General features: G+C 39.1%; 1 protein-coding gene and 1 non-coding gene across 4 annotated transcripts; one reads left to right on the forward strand and one right to left on the reverse strand.

Moving 5' to 3' along the window:
• Window positions 1-618: 618 nt before the first annotated feature.
• Window positions 619-20,694, reverse strand: LOC115433905 (N-chimaerin). 3 transcript variants are annotated; one of them, XM_030155463.1, is made up of 15 exons: window positions 20,602-20,694; window positions 20,156-20,260; window positions 18,159-18,197; window positions 18,003-18,058; window positions 14,354-14,385; window positions 14,147-14,260; window positions 13,259-13,385; window positions 10,446-10,607; window positions 6,853-6,930; window positions 5,738-5,822; window positions 5,187-5,360; window positions 4,590-4,667; window positions 4,276-4,413; window positions 3,216-3,321; window positions 619-3,080 (listed from the first exon to the last, which is right to left on the reverse strand). In XM_030155463.1, exons 2-15 carry the CDS (start codon window positions 20,172-20,174, stop codon window positions 2,909-2,911), a joined length of 1,380 nt encoding a protein of 459 aa, XP_030011323.1. In that variant the 5' UTR covers window positions 20,175-20,260; window positions 20,602-20,694; the 3' UTR covers window positions 619-2,908. The 3 variants fall into 3 exon arrangements, with proteins under 3 accessions (XP_030011323.1, XP_030011331.1, XP_030011341.1); XM_030155471.1 differs by having other exon boundaries at window positions 20,156-20,257; window positions 20,602-20,685; XM_030155481.1 differs by lacking the exon at window positions 20,602-20,694 and adding an exon at window positions 20,381-20,488.
• A 252-nt stretch (window positions 20,695-20,946) lies between these two features.
• On the forward strand, window positions 20,947-21,020 carry trnai-aau (transfer RNA isoleucine (anticodon AAU)). The gene has a single exon. It is a non-coding gene; the product is annotated as a tRNA-Ile (tRNA).

Genomic DNA, 21,020 nt, shown 5'->3' on the forward strand with positions numbered 1-21,020 from the left:
ACTACGCTTAACGCAAGTTCACTTCTATTCAAATCCAAACTAAGCTACACTTGAATAATAACCAGTCCCAAATGTGTAGTAAATGATATGGTATTAACCGTGCATGTTACTCACCAGTTGTGTTGCATTAATTCTGCTGACCGGAAGTGGAAGCTCTGTGCAGAGGGTCAAGCTAGGTTCAACGGTGGACTTTCTTTGGCTCAACTTTGTTTGCCTATTTAAAGTATTTCTCCAAGAAAATATTAAGTATAAACGAAAGAAATACATTAACTGAGCACGCTACTTTAATGAGGTCTAACTTTAGTTTTCCATCAACTTAATAGATTCGCGACACCTAGGAGCCGTCAATTAAGGAGCAGCCAATAGGAAGTTAGAGAAGGAAACCACGTGACGTAACCGAAACTAAAAAGGTGGACAGTTGTGACCCTGGGCTAATTCTTAATTGTGTATTACTATATATTATCAGAATGATTTAGTGTAACTTTTAAATTAATATACAATAAAGATATATTGAAAATAGAAAATTAAACATAGTTTCGACTTACTCAAATGTGCAGACATGAATAGTTTGTTTTTACCTGAGGTAGAATGATTAAAAACCATCTATACTCAGCCATCCAAGATGAAGACCATAGCCAAATAAAAGCCATATTTAATAATTTAACTTCACCATGCATAAACCATATAGAAAATACTTTACAGCAATGACAATACTTAAAAAAAACTGACATTTCATGATGCCAAAAAAGCAAATGTCACAGATCACTGAAGGCTCACAAGTTGTCATGAGGTTAGGCTGATGGTAGTTTGTACATGGTTAGATCGACAGGGTTAAAGTGTACCCCAACAGGAATGAACAATCTAAGTCAACAAAACAGTTCAAGAAAAACAAACATGAATGAAAAATGTAGCTTGTTAGAAAATGCTGATGTCACGTCCATTCAACTGATACCCATCCCAATGTAGGTTTGAAACACACTATTTCTGCCTTTTCTGTGTGAAATGATCTGGTGTGTCATCACTACTTTGCCAATGAGGTTCACTAGAAGGAGTTGATCTGTGACCCCCGACAGAAATGGGGGTGGAAAAGAAATAAAAGGTGTAAGGATTGGGATTAGTTTGTTAATGTGAGGCGGGGGAGTAGGCTGAAGGCATTCTTGCACCCCTTTCAAATGGCACTAAAACAACAATAAGACAACCACTGTCCTTCATATAACAAGAATCTGGATGAAACTCATCTTCATGCCAAGTGATGTCACTACACCAGCTTGTAAATAGGCAAAGAGGAATTCTTGTCAAAGGCAGAGGTAAGAGAAGTCCATCTGATCAAACAGTCTAACTAAAATGCCCTAAATATGAACAATAAACACTCATATATCAGAAAAAGAATGCAATATTATCAGTTTAATTGCAAACATGGCTGAAGAGTGATGAATGATATGAATTATTGTTTTAATTTTGGAAGTGGGAGTCAATATTACAACTGCAAGTATCCCAACTCTGCTTTGTGTATTTCAATGATTCCACCTAGCCCACTAAAACAGGAATTATTGGCATGTTTGACTGTGTGCAAAATTAGCTTCATAACACTGCTGATTATAATACTGCTACACGCATGTTACAAACCAAAGTAAAACATAAAGCACTGTTTGATTTTTTCTTTATATGAGTCATTTGAGACATGTCCTTTTTCACCATCTGCCGCTGGTGTATGACAATTAGAGGAGACTGATTTAGAAACACGTAGGAAAAATGTTAATCATTTAAGTTACAGCTTCAGCAGCTCTGTTACTGGTTTGACTTCAATGGTAAAACTAGAAAACAACCACTTAATAATATGTGTTAGCAACTAAATGCCTAATATGTCGTTAGTGTAAGATGGCTGTATAATTACACAGTAATGGCACTGACAAAAAAGCTGAAAAGTCAAAAACGAAAAAAAAAAAAGTACGTAAGGAATGAAAAACAAAACAGGTCCAAGTCACTTAAGTTCCATTCAGAGGAATGAGTGTGCATTATGGGTGAGTGATTCACTTTTTCCATTCATTCATCCAGCTGTCTATTGTTTTGAAGTCAGTGCGTCTTCTCTTGAGGAGGTTAAAAGGATACCTTGACACTTACGAAAACAAAGTAGTAAACAAAACCCTTTGTAACTACCAGAACTTGAGGAACTGATTCTAAAGCAGTGCATTTTTACTTCAAATCATCAGTGACCACATGGAGACAGTGGTTCATTAGCTTGTTGCTAGCCAATCATTTGGTTTCAATGCAAAGAATGCTGACCAAGAAAGCTGCAGCACAAACAGTGGCAGTATGGTGAAAGCAAAAAAAAAAAAAAAAAAAAAGTCAAGGCATCGGTTTTAAAAAGAGAAGATTTTAACAAAGATGGATTCCACAGTGTTTCCCCTAAGAAGTTAAGTAGTGTTGCAACATCACTGTTGATTTTTCCTCTTGATAGAGAACATATTCTCCATGCTTCTCAGAAGAGATTATGACAAATATTTGAAGAGATTTCTTGTTCTCATTTCTGTACGGATACTAAACGATACATTTTAGATTTTTCGCACAAGCTTCAAGTTTTTAATGGGTCTGTTATGATCACACCAGAAATAGACTAATAATAAAAGAGGAAACACTGCATCCTTCCATTAACTTTTCACTGTAAGTGTTTTAACTTTCTTGCAGTTAGGATTATCCTTCATTTTTATCCACACCTTACAAAAATCAGGTAGCGTCCCTTTTATCTTCTGTTTTTTTTTTCAAGTCCAAGGCATCAAGTTTATTCTTCATTTTCCTTTCAAACGTTGTCTTTTCACAGAAAAACAAAGTATCTGAGCATTGTTCGATCAGGTGTGTACTCCCTGTCCCTGTTGGAAGAGTCACTCCCACGCTTGTCTCTTTCTTCTTTTCAGAACAGCACGTCTTCATTAGTGATGAGAGTCTCCACCACCAGTCTCTGGTATCTGATGTCATTGAGTGCTGTCATGGCATCCAGCTCAGGGGCCCTCATCAATGTCGGGCCAAAGACAATGCCCAGGTTCTCACTGGACATGAGATTCTCCTTCTCACACTGCGTCACCCTGGATCGGTACAATGACAAATATGTGGAATGGCAAAGGTAAGAAAATGGACAATAGAAGCAGGGTGATTTTGTTTAAAGGAAAGATTCTTTAACAAAACCCACATCTGGGTGATAATGACTTTTTGATTCAGACCTTTTGAGGTGAGCCATGAGGTATCGCAGGGTTTCGCAGTGAGCGGGTGGCAGCAGCTTCAAGGCCTCGTGGAGAGACTCCAGTCGTTTTTCTGGGTCTGCAATTTCTGCAATACACAATCACAGGACAAGCTGTTTTTCAGGGGTTCTAACCTTTTTTCCAGAGCAGGATTATCCCCAACACACAAATGAAAAAGGATTAATTATCAGATAACAGAAAAAGACCAGGAACTATAAATTCATCCGTGTTTCCTTCAAAGTCCTCGGATGTGCAGGATTAACTGTACTGGTTGCCATGGTTTTTCCATGCTTCACTGCATTTTATGTAACAAGGTGCAGAAACCTTTACCACTTAAGCTCTTTTTATTTAATCAGTGATTGGTCCAAAACTGTGAGGCCAAAGAGAGCAACCTCAGGCTCTGTGGATAAGGAACACTTTGGAGAATTTTGAAGTACAGTAAGTCTGTGTGATGCCTGAGGGAAATGTGTAAAACTCCAGCAAAAGATTAACTTGGCTCCAGCCTGATCAAGTTTTAAATTAGAGAATGAATAATAGTGCTATAACAATGAGTCAATAAACTCAAACTTGTGTTAAAATTGTCAAGCGCAACAGCAATTAAGATGAGCAAATGTAACACTCATTGTGGTCATAGTAGTGGCGGGGGGGGCCTCTATATACAAGACATTTGTTTTGAAGAGCAGAATGTGAACCCGTGATTTCCATTGCTAACAGTTCTCAGCACACAACAAATGATACTATCATGAGATATGACGTTAATCTGAGAAACTAGTTCAGGACAATCAGGAGATGGTTCCAAACTCCATGAGTTTCTTATTGAGCTTTTGATCACCAACCACCAAAATGTCAAAGGTCTGAGGTTGCTGACATTTTAGGATTAAAATCCAAACTGTTGCATATTTTATAGTATTCATGTTTTGTTTACATATGGTAAAAACCCAATTTGTGACCTTTGGGAAACAGAAGAACAAACTTGGCAAATTTGTCAAAATAGTGGACGTGGTGTTCTGTTGTTAGATAGTGGTTCAGACTTGGTACATACTTGCAGTTTCTATGAAGCGGGGGTAGGCATCATAGGTGATGATGGGAATAGGCAGCTCTCTGAAGTACAGCTTGAGGGCGCCAGTGATGATGTTTATGTCTTCGTAAACATTTGAGGAAATATCAGCCTTCTCTCCATCTGTATACAAAAAGAAATCACTATCAGCAGGGTTTTATTGACTCTAAAGAGAGAGGTTCTATTTTTCTGGTGGGGATTCAGCTTGTCACAGTGGTAAGCACCTGTGTGAATAAACAAAACGTTTAAGTGCAACTGATTTTTGACATTTATGAAAAACAATGTTGGATGACACTCACCTCTGTCAAAGCTCAGCTTGACATCTTCAATGAGCTCACTGAAGCCTGATATTCGGTACAAACCCTCTGACTGAAGACCTAAATGAAGACAACAAAGAATGAAAGGGAATTTATGAATTATTGATTATAACCCACTATAAAATGACAATAACAGCTGCAGTAGATTACATTTAAGAGGATACATGCTTAGAGCTTACAGCAGGTGGAGGGACAATAGAAATAAAAACAATGAAGATAGATGAAGACAGAGAAGGCAGGCGGAGAGAGCTGTAAGTGAATTCAGTTGTCTCTCCTGCTCCAGTCAAGTTCAATCACTCCAAGTCGGGTGTCTTTATTGATTTTGCATGTCATTTTCACTCAGTCTTCAATCAGAGTCAATAAAATCCTGTCTGTGGCTGCTTCCCTGTGACCACAAATGCTGTATTACACACAAGTTATTCAGGCTGTATATATCTTTGTGGACTTTTTACCCCCCAAGAGGATTCACTGATATGCACACATCTTGCATCCTCTAGCCCTTCTATGTAAGCTGCAGCAAAACGATACTTTTTTCAACATTATATAATCACTGACTCACACTTTATCTTGTTCTCTCACCTCTGGCCTCAATTTCCTGTATGCACATGTCAACCACCATGGGCCTCTTGGTGTTGTGGGCTTTGACCAGCGTGGTTAGGTCACAGCTGTACACCTTCTTGACGTGCCGCAGGTCTGGCTGACAGTCGTTTGGGACAACCTTGGAGCACTGCTTATGGACATTCAGCCCACAGTCTGACACAGAAGAGATAAAAATGAGCCTGTTGTTTGTTATACTTATTCCACTCAGCATCATAGCTAGATCAGAGGGTAGGTAAGGCAAGCTAAAGTGTAAGTGTAGGCGTTGCAGAGGAACTAAATACACATGCAGCAATCTCACTCACAGTGTGTTCTCTGGCATCAAATTGAATCTTTTAACATTTAAATCTGTGACACACTGCGGATGAGTCAACAGCAAAAGTGACTAACTTTAGTGTGCTGTCCTAGTTTCACAAGCGAACATGTTAGAGATAAAAAGAAGCTACTTTTTTTTTTGGTGTAGGAGGATTAACGTCAGCAAGACTAAGAAATCAATATTTCCACAATGAGATCCATTTCTGCCCATTTGTTACCTGCACACTTGACTCCCTGAGCGATGAGACCCCACATGAAGTTGGCACAGTACTCACACCAGTGGGGGCCTCTGAATGTGTGAACCTAGTCAGAGAGTCAGAAGAGAAAAGAGAGAAGTACAGTGTTATCAATGACAACTAATATTAAGGGGAAAAAATCTCTCCCTGTGCTGCTTGACATGACTCTTGAAAAAGTGGTCAAAGAGGGTGATGTTAAGGTCTGATGTGAGGACTGGTCTATCCCATAATTTGCACGTTGTCTGCCTCAAACCATGCGCAGGTATAAGATAATTTTGTTTCAGGTGGGTCGAGCCTTTCTCCTGTTCAGACGCTAATCTATGGGGATCACATTCACTCTTCTCCATGTTACTTGTGTTGCCTTCATACAAATTCCTGCCTGCATCTATACCATTTGGAAGAACGCCAACAGGGCATGATGATAATGAAAAATATTACTGGAAAAGATTTTGTGACACAACAGAATAAAAACTGGGGAATAATGAGAGATAAACCACATTTTTGCATCACGACACAATATACAGTTTTTCATCATATTGCACTGCCCTTTTACAGTGGGACAAAAATATAAACAGTACAAATGTTTAAATGTGTTTAAGTATACAACAAGAGAAAAGGTGAGGATATTTAAGTAACCTAGACTTGGCCACCTGGAATATAAGAAATCATCTTCACAGACTAATGGGCACTGACAAAAGAATGATGGAGACAGAATGGGGTGCTGAAAGGCCACTTATAAGACAGCTCTGGACTATATAATGAAATGCTAATAACCTCCATCACATCATTGTCTGTGTCTGTCAGTGTGTAGTTCTTATAAACTGAGTACATTGTGTCTCTGACCTTTGTGCTCTGTAATAATGGCTGCTTTTTATATGGAAATATGGGAATTTAAAGCTTATTGTCTCACACGAGAGGTGCAACCCTGGGATGTAAATGCAGAAATATGGGCTTCCTGGTCTATACACCCTGTGCTCTCTAAGGTGAATTTGAATAAGCCCTTACAAGCTGAATCAGCAGTGCTGCCATTTTTCAGTTAACACACACACACACATACACACAAACAGGGAAAATAGAAAAGGCACAGAGCATCTCACCTTGAAGTTGTGGACCTTCTCGTACTTGGGTGCTAAGTCGTTCTCCCTCAGGGTTGCCCGCCGTACCAACGATGTAAGCTGTGAAAGGGCAAAGGATCTAATTGGTTGCCAGAAAGTAGAAGCAGGGGAAGTGGGCTTGGAGGGGGCTGGTGCCCGGTTGAGACGGGGCCCTGGCCCTGGCCCTGTGCTGGGGTCCGATGTGCTACCAGGACCCGGTAAGGAGGGAATCGAACCGCTCACGTTCAAACCCAGAGCGGTGCTGAACAAAGAGCCTTTCTGACCTGCCTCCTTTTTGGCTCGCCTGCCTGAGTGCTTTTTACCTCTTCTAACCATGTACACCTCCCTGCTAGGCATTGTGGGACCTGTAGTTTTGGTTCAAATCAAATTCCGGCTCTGGACCAAAATATGGATCCCATTAATAATGACAGGAAGCCAGGAAGTTTAAAATAAAACTGAAAAAAAAAAACAAGTAAATTTAGTACACAGAAGGTTCTAAAATAATAAAAAATAAACAAAAAGCCCTGATATAATACACAAAAACAGAAATTTTTTTTAACTTGCTCAACAACTAGAATCTCTGAGCGGTGCAATCCATCTGACAACAACACAATTCACAAAAGAATCCCAAAATGAGGAGCCAACACTGTACAAATCCGGCTGTTTTAGTGCCACAAAGATCAACCAATCAGATCAGCTCTGCATAGCGATGGGCTGCTCTGCGCGATTCCATTTCACAACAAAAAACAAAAGCCAGCAAGTCCATAACTAAACTATCTGGAGATCTCAAAATTAAAAGCAAAAATTAGTCTAGTCACTAAATCTTCACTATTTGTATGCACAAAATCCATCAAAGATGCGGCAGAATGTAGATTCCTGACTCTGTCTTGTGTAGGTGAGGTTCCCAGCCCACATGGCTCACTGTGTGTGTGTGTGTGTGTGTGTGTGTGTGTGATAATCCGCTTTTCCCTGCCTCTACACACTCACTGGATAGAATGAGCAGAGGGAGGGAGGGATAGAGGCGGAGAAAAAGGAGTTGTGGTGGTGGGGGGGGGTCTGCAGAGCAGTAATGGATGAATTTAACAGGTCACATTGAGGAGAGAATGGGCCAATGAGAATACAGCATTTCTTGTTGTTCATCACCAAATCTGCCATCTCAATTGTCCCGTGGGAAGAGAAAGAGAGGCAGAGACAGACTGCGCTGAAAAACAGGCTATTATTTTATTCATTGTTGACATATTTTTGTTCCTTCTGGTTTCCCTCTTTTTTGCCAGCTGTACCTAAAACATCAGTCTTCACCTGTTTTAACCATTTTCCAACAGTAACTAAATAATACTTGAAATTTCTAAGAACAAAAAACTGCCCTGCAACATCTTTGTATCCTTAGATGCATTATAGATCAAAAGTCACAGCCTTCAGTTTTCTTACATTGCATAACAGAAGAACAGTTGAAGGCTGAAAGAAGTGCACTTTAGAGATTTTTGGTTAAGTGCCGCCTCTGGTTGTTACATGGACTTGGTTCCTTTCTGATTTTTGGGCTACAAAAACAACAAAACAAACAGCAGGACTGCAAAAAAAAAAAAAAAACAACTCAGTATCTCTGTGAGAGATTAACAAGATACAAACTTTGTGTTTGTTCTTTTAATTCATATTTGACCTAAATATGTTACTGGTGTTATCGTTATACCATAAAATTCCATGAAGCAAACATGCTCATTTCCAAACCATTAATCCACAGCTAATATACTGAGGACCATCATGAATATGTGGATCAGTGGTCATGGATATTTAATGACTGTTTTCATTGCATGAGGGGTGAAGGAGTGGAAGGTGCAGGGTGCAGGGTGGCTAACAATAGAGCACCTCTGATATGGAAAAGAGTCCAATTAGAAAATACAAAAACACAACAAAAAAAGGAAGAGCTTGTGTATTGATACTGGTGGGATTTTAATTTTTTTTATTTGTGTTTTCTACAATATGGTTATCTTCACTCACGCTCTCCTTTTCTGCCTCCGTCCACTCACTTCAATCTTCTAACAAGCCTCTCATCACCAGAGCAATATCTTATAACTCCTCTTATAACACCTATCAATATCTATAACTCCTGCTAGATTCATGGAGCTGTATTTAATTGACAATACCAGCTAACAAACTGGAGTATATCATACATGCACAGTTATTTCTCATGTATTTGTCTTCAGTGGAGAACCACCTCTGGTCTCAATGTCACAGCCTTAGTGCTTTGTCTGCAAATCCATCCAATTACGAAAGTGTACACGTTCACAGGACCACCCCCATTACACACATGCACACACCACACACACACGGACAGTGATGTATGAGGTGTGGTATAGGTGGTCATGCACTGCAGGTCATACAAGGCCTCAGGAGGCTCGGCACTGGTGTAGTGGGTAAATGCATTGCACATGCTGCACTTTGTTATACGTGCCTGTTGGTGTGTGTTTTGTCGTCAGCTAATATGTTCTACAGAGGAGTGTGCATACGTGGTTTTACATAAGAGTCTGTGGAGTGTGTGGGGGTTGCAGCAGTTGTCTGAATGGATCTGCATTTCCTGCTTCATTTTCACACATCCAGCTGCACTTATAGAGCTGCAGTGCTGAAGTTTCCATTAAACTGAGCCCAGTGATAAGCATCTCAGTTTACTCCAGTGTCACAAAGACATCACATATACCACCTTCTGGTTTCTTGTACAGAAAATCAAGTTTCAACTTCAAATCAAGACCAACTTTCTGTCTTGGGAACTAAATATAAAAACCTCCTAATTACCTCATAGCTGAATGGAAATTAATGGGCCAACACCAAACTGGCTGTGTGAATACTTAGCAGACAGCTTTAGGGAGACAGCGGCTTTCTGCAGGCACACTGCTGTTATGTAATTTTACTGCAGAGCCCTTGGCTGGAGGCCATCGCTCCTCTGCATCCATCCTCCTCCTCTTATTTCTTCTTCTCCTCCTTTCACCACCTTCCTCAACTCTCATCCTTCTATCCTGTTACTGTATAGACAGCAACTTCTAAAAGCATCTTATATAAACTCCGCAGGTTACTTCCTTCCCACAATCTATGCTTTGTAAGCGTTTCTTTAGATATATAATTACATGCATTTGTGTTGAAGTAGCTTCCATTAAGGCTAAGACGCTGTCTGAATGTAACTTTACCAGTCTTCACCTTGATACTCAAATCTTCTGCTAAACAATCCCTTAACATTAAAGTTCAGGAGTTAAGTAATGTTGTGCCTGTGCTGAAGGGAATCTATTCCAAACTTTCTTCTTTTTATCTTCCCTCACTCCTCTGCATCATTTCATCTTGCAAGAATAGGTGCAGTGTTTATGTAAACGTCTGTGTTTAGATATGAATGATACAGTGTGTCACGTTTATGCTAATTTTACTAAAGAGCAAGAAAATTAGCAATATGCCTAGCTAGGAAGGGTTAACCTAATTTGTGTATTTTGAGGTTGTTGTTTCCTATGTTGACGAAACCAACCACTTGACTCCTCTGAGGAAGCCTAATCCCCCCTGTCAATGTGCTGATGCTTTGGCAGTGCTAGCAGTCATTAAAAGCTTGTTTTCATCCTCACCCTCTCCTCTGTATTGCAATCATCTTTGGCTGGAGCAGGTCCATCGGGGGCTTCAGGGCTGTGCGGCAGGTGTTTTTTCAGGGTGGGCTCCTGGTTCAAGGTAGTGTAGCCGACATGCTCATAGATTGGATTTATGGTCATCTTAGCAATATATTCTGCTGCCTGGAAGAAAGAGATATTCCTGTAAGGATGACTGAAAGGGGTCGTATTTTGCTAAACCCACTTTTTTTTTAAACTAGTTTTATTGATCATCAAGGTCAAACATTGAGGGGGGGTCCTGAAATACCTGGCCTTAACCTTCCACTGGAATTCCTTCCACATTGGGCTACTAAACCCACTTTTATTAGTCTTTGGTACATTTATTTGTGTATTTGGACCCTAAAACTTCCAAAAATTTGAATTTGAACCCTCCAGGTACTGCAAAGCTATCTTTATATTCATTCCAGCAAAAATCAAGTGGATTTCTACAACCCCTTTTAATTCCTGCTTAATTTGTTACGTCTGTAACTAGTTACGTCACGACATTTGGTCAAGACTTCCGACGAAAATTTCAAACTCCAAACAGTTCCCTGAGAGGCAGTGGAGATTTTCTGAACTCGCTACCTAGTGGACCACGCCGGAGTAGCCTATAACTCTTTGGTTCTGAATGTGACCAGTCAGTTTCTTCACGTTTGGTGGGTTTCTTCAAGCTGTTCAAGCTCCAAATATGCTATAATTGTTTGTCAGCAGCAGTGGTTGTAGTCCATACTGAAAATATGTCCAAACTTCAAGCCGACTACCTAAAATGTTCAGTTGTTGGTTGTATTAACAAACACAAGTGGCCGAATGGGACAGAGCAGCATGGTCATCAACCTGGAGGCGGTGGGGTGTGAAGTGGCTCATTTGCATTTAAAGGGCCAGTGCTCAAAATGACCTTTCTGGTGTCATTAGTCAAAACAGGGTAGAAGATGGACCTGTGGAGTTTAATTAATGAAGAATTCAGACACAAGTATAGCATTTACAGTTTACGTAGACCACAAGGAAATGTTTTAAAATGCACAATTCCATTTAAAGAAAAAAGCAAAATATCACTCCTTTAAACTGGACTCAGTCCCATTCTGTATGACTACATGACTGTCCAACAATGATTCTTTGTTTCAGCACATAAATTACTCTTTACTTCTTTAGGCACTTTTACCATTGTTATTAAGAAAACACTAAAAAAAATGTAAATGTAATAAAAAATGTATTTGGCAGACAATCTAAAGGATGGTGTAAAACGATCATGAATCATCATATTTACAGTGACAGATTACAACTGTTGAGCCCTGATCACTGGGTCTATTGTAATCAAGAATCCACATGCATTAAAAAACTAACAAAAACTGTTAAAGAGATTTGGACGTGTGACTACTGATGGAGCCACCTGGACTGGGTCTGTTCATGCTGCATCCATTCTGCATTTACATTTGCATATAAAACCTTGCAGTGTGGGTGGTCTATAAAAACATTTTAATTCTAAGTCAAAAGATCCAGCCAGACAGTCATTCAACATGCCAAATGTTTGGAGTGGTCACTGTGACCCAGAGGAGAATGGTAAATGCATACAAGACAAGCAGAGCAAAGGAAAAAATTTATAGTGTATCGGATAGTTTATAATACTAAAGTCTCAACTGTAGTAGGAGAGGGAATTCATACAAAACATTCTGTGAACAACACATCACACTAACTCATCTTGATCCACTTTAGTTTCACAGTAAAGACAATTTTACCTAAGATAATGGATTCGTGGATACAGTCTACATTGAATAATGTACAATCCAGGGTCTTATATATACTTTTTGAATCATCAGTTAACAGCACTGTAAATGAAAAGCACTAGTTCAGAAGCAAATAATTCAGATCCATCCACTGAATAATTAATGCAGTGATTAATATGTTTCAGCTGTAACACGTTATTTAAGTAGACGTAGCTTCTCATTTCTTAAACAACCATCAGCTTACTAGCATAAATACTGGACTGTGTTCCAATGGAAAAGGGTCATGTGGTCTGATGAGTCCAGCGTGATGGGCATGTCAGGGTGAGAAGAGAGGCAGATGAAGTGAAGTGATTACCCATTACGCCTAGTGTCTACAGTACAAACCTGTGGAGGCAGTGTTACAATCTAGGGTTGCTTCAGTTGGTCAGGTCTAGGTTCAGCAACATTATGTGTCGAAGAAAAATTAGGTCAGCTGATTCCTAATATACTGGATGACCACATCTGAACATCATTGGATTTTCTTTTTACTGATGGCACAGATTTATTCCAAGGTGATAAGCAATTGTGCACCATCAAAGCTAAAGGCAGTCCAATTAAATATTTTTCTTGCCATGCTGTGTATGTTTGCTGCGACTCTTGACAGCTGGTAGACGGTTACAGTGAGTTGTGTTCGTCTGATGACAAACTGTCCAGTCACGGAGTATGTTGTGTTGTTCACTGACTCATCCATTATGTTTGTGTTCTTCTGTATGTCTAAAGCTAGAGTCTACTCCAGACTGATGAAACGGCGTGTGTTAAGAGAATATCTGAGCTACTTGTTTAGTATATGTTCTGCATAAAAACATACCATACTTTCTACAGTTTTAGCATGCAAAGAAAACTCGTATATATTATTAAAAGGCAAAGATACCTTATGTCCTTACATGTTATTGTGTTAAGTTACTTTATTAGTTGTCCTGTTTTCATTGTTCCATTCAATTCTCTGCATTCTGTACTCTGCTGAATGAATGTATGTTATAAAATCCCAATAAAAACATATGAGAAAAAAAAAAAGGCAAAGATACATGAACTCACCTTTGTCTCGATGTAAAGTGTGATGAGGCCATCTGTGACCAGGTCATGGATGGACTCAAACCTCTTCTCTCCTACAAAGTGTTTCCCATCATGGTAGAGACGGAAGTTTCTTGTCTGGTTCCCAAACCTGAGAAAGGATAGAAGTAGAAAGGTCAGAAAAAAAGATAATAGATCTTCAAGCCATTCATAGGTAAAATCAGATCCATCAGTCTCTCAAACAAAACTCAAATCTTTTCAAACCTCACTGACTGCTGATAAATCTATATAAATAACATTCTCAGTTTCTTGATATTAATTGAAATCACAATGTAATTTCTCACATTATTGCATTATAATGCAGTTATTCATCAGGATGACTCAAAAAGCTCAGGATGTCAGAACTCTAACGGACACAATGAACTGGGCCAGTATTCCTTAGTGGATCACAATGAAATCACCAGAAGTAAAATGGTACAGCTACATCATTAACCCAAAATCCAACCTTTCCTTTTTCTGACAACCCAGAGTGGGCCCCTCGTTTCAGCTGAGGTATTTATGGAAGAAAATAATAACCACAGGGATGAGAGAGACAAATTTGTGCAGGTGGAAGAATGATGAGGCTATGAATAGCATAAACTGACCCAAAACCATTCTGTGTGCCACATTCAAATGAAGCCATGCGCCAATTTAAAAGTGTGACACCTCATAAAATGATAGCTCACGTTCTAGAGAAAACGGCAACTTATTCTCATGAGTGAAGATAGAGTGTGAAGCCTTGTGAGTTTCTAGATGAGCGCTTCTTAACAGCTTATAAGAGGACTGCTGCCATAGCTGCAGGGGATAAAGCCTCACACCTCTGAGAAGTCTGAAGAATTTCATATTTGGCGGACAAAGTCTTTAAGTCTTTACCTCAGAGCCAGTGTGTATGTGCCTGGCTGTCTCTGACTTTCTCTGATGAGGTAGCTGCCTTCGGCTTGGCTCAGTAACTGGTCAGCCTCTTCTCTGGAGATCATGCCATGGTATCTGGGCAGAAGCAGGAGGAAAAATGTTAAGAATTATGAAATCACGGAAAACATAAGATTGGGTTAAATTTGCAACTTGTGATACACAGCTTACTCTCTTCCATAATATTTAGGTCGATTATCCACCTGAAGGAAAGAGAGAAATAAAATGTATAAAAGGGCATCAGGCAAGAACGTACACCACACAGAAAACTGCATTCCAATACTGTAGTGTTGTGCTCTTGGTAAATATTTTCCCAGACTTTAGCAGATTTGGGCTCAAATGTAAAGCAATGTGTGCATGGGTTTTCAGTGTGTGGGTGCACAGAATATTGCATGAGTCAGATAAAACACAGAGTCCTGAACATTCTGTTGTTCTCAACAAATCTGCTGTTGAGCCAATAAATCAACACAGGCACAACACACAGCAGAGAATATTAATTTAGACACGCAGAGTGTGTGCTGTTTATATGCGTGACAGCAAACTCCAAGCAGGTGCATTAACTAAATGTAAACTATGCTCAAAATGGTAGAATTTAGCGTGAGAAAGGCCAAGAATAATAGTAAAATATACAGTCGCAGAAAAATTTTTAGAACACCCCTTGTTTTTCTTTCAATTTCTTCTTCATTTAAATGCCTGGTACAACTAAAGGTTCATTTGTTTTGGACAAATACAATAATAACAAAAAAAATAGCTCATAAGAGTTTAATTTCAGAGCTGATATCTATCCATTTTCCATGGTTTTCTTGATAATAACCAAAATCACTTCAGTTCTTACATCAATACCTATGGCATTGTACTGACAATAACAGTGCTTTTAGACATTCCATGTTTTCTTTTCTGTCTGTTTTAGTCACATGATACACACAGGAGTTAGTACTTGATTGCATAACCATTGTTTTTAATGATTTTTGACGGTCTAATAATTTTTTTCTGCGACTGTATCTGTCTGAGACCAAAAAGAGAAGTAGTAGGCTAATAGTAGTATAATACAATCAGGTACAGGTAAGACAGTTTTCTGACTGGATTTGTTACTTTAGTTAGTCTTATAAGAGCATAAGTACTTTTGCCTTTACTTTGAGGAACTGACTGATTGTAGCTGAGCTTTTATTTAGCTTTTTTTTTTTCCAGGTATAATGGGCAGGATAAAAGAATGCATAGCCCCAGGTACACTATGATTTACAAAACATTTGTTACGTTATGATCAAATATTGTCACTTGATATTGCTCATTGTCGATCAAGTACCATTGGCTTTAAAGGTAAATTAAAACAGCATCTTTAAAATAGTTATTTTTTCAGTGCTAGTTTTAGTCTCAGATTTTTGTTGACTGTATTAATTCTGCTCATCCTTCATTGCACATTATAGAGTACTGAGCTGGAGGGAATGTACTGTCTGAAAAAGAAACACACTTTAGTCTCTGTTAGAGATCTCAAATCTGGTGCACTTTAAGTGAAATGATGAAATACATGGGTCGTGAGTGTAACGATTTCTAACTCTGCCTCGCCGAGTCTGGAAACATGACCATGAAACTTAATCCCATTTATACAACACAATGTGGAACATCCTGCATTCATGATAGGATTTTCCCTCCCACAAGTGGATCATCCAGGTCAATTTGGGCAACACCTCTCCCAAATTAAGGAAAAATGTGGAAACAATGAAAACTAACTGAGTAACTGAAGTTTTTGTTGTTTATTTTACTATCTGGTCTGGCCTACTGAAATATTTGTACACAGATGTGGCCCATCCAACCATCATCTTCCAATATCAACAGACAAATGATAATCTTTTTTACCGTAATTAACCTTAGATGACATGAAATTATGCATTTTTCATTGAAAATATATGATTTTTTCACCATATCAAACCCTGTGGTCATGCATCTACATCTACCAAAAACCTAAAGTGTAAAATTCTAAAAATATTTGAAAATCAATACACAATTGCTTGACAAAAAACATAAAATTTTCTTGAATGATAATCCCACACCTCTTAATGCACAGCCACATCTTGTAAGATCCAGACACCCTGTATGCCACGCCATAAGATCACCAGGGACATGTAATTCTTATTGATGCATCACTTAATCACATATGAATTTCTAGGTGGTGGTAGAGGGGGGTGGTGGAGTGTTTGGCTCCCCCTGTCATCTGTTTCCCAGTATACAGGTCTTATATGGGTCAGCACCAATTGCTGCCCATCAATCTACCAGGCCTTCAGAGAACTGTTTTACAGATTAATACACACAGAACACCAGATGCCCAGTCCTCCACCTTTAATCCCCACTGGATTTCCCCAAACCATGCTGCCCCCTAAACACGCACATCTGGTGGTTGCCTCCCCTCTGGGCAGATCTGCTGGTGCACGGCATTTGGTGGACATCAGCAATGTCTGGTGCCACCTGGGTGCCCTCAGCTGGAAGATGCTTCTGCTCATTTTTTAGATTAAACTACATTTCCCCATCTTCAGACTCTTTAAAACATTCAGAATACTGGGATAATACAGTTCTGAAAAAACAAAACATTTTAACCCACAGCAAGACCATCTGAGTGACTTGGATTCACCCTCAAGACAAAAAAGGAAAGTGGAAAGACAGTCTGACACCACAGGCTTAGATGTATTCAGTGATCATGTGTAGTGCAGGATTAGTGTAGCATCCGACCTTTAGCACAACATCATCTCTGATCTTTTCCATTTTTTCTTGTGCACTCATTTGTCAGTTGGCATCTTACTGAAGCAGAACAGCAGAAGCCATAAAAAAACACTCTAGATGAAGACTATACTGCAATACAGATCGCTTCAGACAATGGATTGGTGGACTACAGTGAAAACAATCAGTGCTGCTGGCAAGCAAGTCAGCAAATTCGGTCTCCAAGGGACATGCATAAATGCGCCAAATAGGCACACACCATATTAAAAATTCAGCTTACTCTTGGCTAGTTCCGTTTCAGCATCGTTCCAGTTGGCTATGATCATATTTAGCTCTTGTTGAAACCAAAGGCATTATTTAATCATAGTGCTTGTGATATTGTGGTAAACACAACAGGCCTGGGCACAGATAGAAAGAGGCTAAACTTTGTGCCAGACCTCCTTTGGGGGCTTTGGCTCTCATTCAAATGAAACATCTGCTAACTGATGTACTAATGTAATAACTAATGACACACTGCACCTGCTCCCAGATGCCCCATTTCTTATTCCAGCTACATTTAGTAGTGTTAAATTAAAACAGCACAAGGGACTGGAAGACCAAGAAGATATAACAGGTAGATTTGTTTTCAATGTTAGATCTTACCTGCTCATACAACATGCAAGGTGAAAATCTTAATATATGGTCTTCATACTATTTATTTGGATAAATCTTGCTTGTTGCCACCATATCTTAAGTGATGCAGGGAAAGGGAGTATGTCCTAATCAGCATTGTGACAAGGTGGATTATTTTAAAGAAAATCTGATTTCTGATATTTGACTGATTCTCACTTCAATTTGCTGCACTTCATAGCTTTTTAGCAAAGGTTCCATAATTACCTTTCCTCAAACTGCAATGCAATGGTCTGACAAGAAACAAGAATTCTACCCAATTCTGTGGACTGTGGAAATACTGTGGAAAATGTACCCCAAGACACAGACATGGAGTAACTGAATGTGACTCTACTCTGTGGTGCATCATGAAAGCTTGGGAAAAATGGCTTCACTTTTCCACAATGGTATGGATAAGGTTTTGCAGCTTATCTCAGAAATATATCCTGTTATTCCATCTTACCTCACATGTGCAGGTGAGTCTGCGTGGGTGGGGAGCCTCCTGCTGGAGCTGGTACACTAAGGAAATAACAATGCAGGTTTCCACCACAAATAAAATAAAAAGACCCAAATTTAGATGAATAAAAGAAAAAATCAACAAAGTAATTCTGATACTTACAATATGATTTCCACACTGGCGGTCTGTATTCATCATGATCTGAGGATAAAAACGGTGACTTTTTGAGTAATTCAATAGTTAAGCAAACTTTATTTATTTAGCTGCAGTGCCCCCAAGTGGATAAACTATGGTAGTGATGAGAGCAGATTTTATCTATGTCTCAAATTAGAATGAATTTACAAAACATTCATCAAGCAGAGAAGATTTTGAGTCAAATGAGTCTGGGATCAAATCAGGGTTGACTCATGTCCTTTCATTTAATTTCATGCCAACTAATCTCTTTCCGGGTTTATATTAGTCAGAATATTGGGGAGCGGATTTTTGATAAAAACCAGTCAAACATTCTCCAGTGTAGGTTAAATAAATGAATGATTAATTCTGGTCAGGACCACCACAAATCTGTACAAATTTCATATTTTTCAAGGCAGTACCAAAGATACTATTGCTATTTTTTTCACTACTAAAGAACCTGTCACAATGATGTTTACCATACTCTAGCATTATACATTAAGGTATGGTTTTATCCACTTATTTTCTTTTAGCAGTGCCATAATCTCTGAACATTAAACTAATGGATGACATATTTTTCCACAACATAAACACACTTACCTAAATGATGATTTAATGAATATATTTACTCTGCAGCACGCAAAAAGCTGTGGAACATCACTTTACCTCTGGAGTCACAGCTTGCTAATGAGCTTTCTGTGTGATGTTTATCTTTTTACACGCTCACAAGCTTATGCTGTCACCCCCCTTCAGGCCTAAATGTCTTAATTGTAAATGAAAATCAGCATTACGGCAGTGTTTTCTCACTGCTCGTTCAGCTGTACCAGCCCATAACCGACACTGACATTAATAGAACTGACTCAAAGCAACATTAGACACTGCCGAGAACAGATCTTCATATCCCCAGGCACTCATTTGGATCCTGACTGAACTATGCTGTAGCTGCTGAAGCTTTCTGTGACTTCACCAAAAATCCTGGACGATTTGAATTCAGCTTTTTGCATTTATTCAGTGACTTACTGTAGTCCACTTCAGGGGGATTGCTCTCACTTTTCTCATATTTAACTCTGCAGTAAATACCTTTTAAAAACAGAACTTTTAAAATATGCAAAGGTTATTGTTTTTTTTTATATATATATATATAAAATACAAAAGTTGCAGTTCTGTTATTTGCCTACATAAAAGTATATTATGCTTATTCCCAAAGTACAAAGAACAGTCAACGGATTCAGTCGCTATCACAACTAAAACTTCATCATTCAGGTTTAAAAAAAAAAAAAAAAAAAAGAGTTTGTATGTGATGGACATTCGTGTGTATGATAAGACGGTTCCTTGCACACTCAAGCTGTCTTCCATCGTCACTCCCTGGGTAAAGACTTACAGCCTGTTTCCTGTCTTGGTGTACTCTGTGTTCGCTCTACAAGCCTTATCTTTTTAGCACTCGTCGTCCCAGTATCCTGTCTTCAAAATAACTCCAAATCCTCCCCAAGTGTCTCTACTTTCTTCTCAAGGCCACATAGCCTCATAGACCAAGGCACAAGAAACCAGGCATACTGACTGCTATCACCTGAGACCTCTGCAGCTGAGGGGGAAACAAAATCAAATCAAACTAATATTTTTGAATATTTGTATTTTTGCAAGACATTCACTCCAGTGCACCCTAGAGATGAAACATAAGATTTTCCCTAAGACCTTATCTGAAAGAAGACACCAAACCATTTCAATTAACTGAGACACAAAAAGCTCTGAGCCCTTTCACAAGGCACAACAGATGAAGAATGAATAAGATTTTGCACTGACCACTCCCAATCTTTTCAAAAGCACAGTAAACTTAAAATGTTCATGATAATATATGGCTGTTTCCCTACGCATTGGTCTGAAGCCCAGAGCTATATACAGTGTATCAGTGGCAAAAGCAACAAAACACACATACAAATAAGAACAGAGACAAACAGAGTGGAAAATATTTGCCTTGCTATGCTGCTTACCAAAAACATTTAGGGCCATCTTGATTCTGTCTGTGATGTGATGATGAACAATAATTGACCAGTAGATCCAAAATCTCAGCAAAGCGGATCCACTTAATGCAACTACTGAAAGAGAACAGACGCGAAGGATTAATTTGAGAGTACTTACAACCAGAGCTTGCTAAGGATCCGTGGTGAAAGTGAAAACAGCTGAGTAACGATAAACAATAAATGATGAAGGCTCACATTAAAAGATAGCTAACGTTAGCGGATTCGCTCAGCGTTCATTTAGTTGGCAGGGTGAGCCGAGGATAAAACGGAAAGGCTGGTGTTTTGTGTTAGGCACAGTACAGCGAACATTTGTTCTGTAACACAGTGAAAATGTACCGACTGTGATTTATAACAGAATGAAATTGTCCATTGTTTTCTTTAAATCTAACGGTTAGCTAATAATACGTAGTACTCACATTCACATCCATTCTACATTGTAGTCGCCATCTTGCTGGATCACGTGAACAGTCTCGCCCTCTCTCCAGGGTAACTATAGCAACTGAACTTGCTAACGGTCCTAAATGGTCTAAACGTTGTTATTCCAAGTAAAAAGTTTGTCTTTTGTGTAATAAAATATATTATGTTGCAAAGTACAGTCCACCTAAAGTTCTAAGTCCAGACATTTTTCATGCAAGTAGCTGTTGGACTCTAACCAGCTGGTGTTAGCTAGGTTAGCTTAAGCATATTTCATAAACACTAAAACAAACAGAAACATATGCTTCCTTTGCGTATAAAACTCCAGTGTGAGACAACGTATATAAGGCCGGTTAGCTCAGTTGGTTAGAGCGTGGTGCTAATAACGCCAAGGTCGCGGGTTCGATCCCCGTACGGGCCA

This window comes from Sphaeramia orbicularis, chromosome 2 (genome assembly GCF_902148855.1).
Source record: "Sphaeramia orbicularis chromosome 2, fSphaOr1.1, whole genome shotgun sequence".
NCBI lineage: Eukaryota > Metazoa > Chordata > Actinopteri > Kurtiformes > Apogonidae > Sphaeramia > Sphaeramia orbicularis.

Coding starts and splice junctions, on each gene's coding strand:
- LOC115433905 (XM_030155463.1), bottom strand. Junction 14,386..18,002: donor GACTCACCTGCACATGTGAG/GTAAGATGGAAT, acceptor TCTTTCCTTCAG/GTGGATAATCGACCTAAATA. Junction 5,361..5,737: donor TCAGGGAGTCAAGTGTGCAG/GTAACAAATGGG, acceptor CTTCTGTGTCAG/ACTGTGGGCTGAATGTCCAT.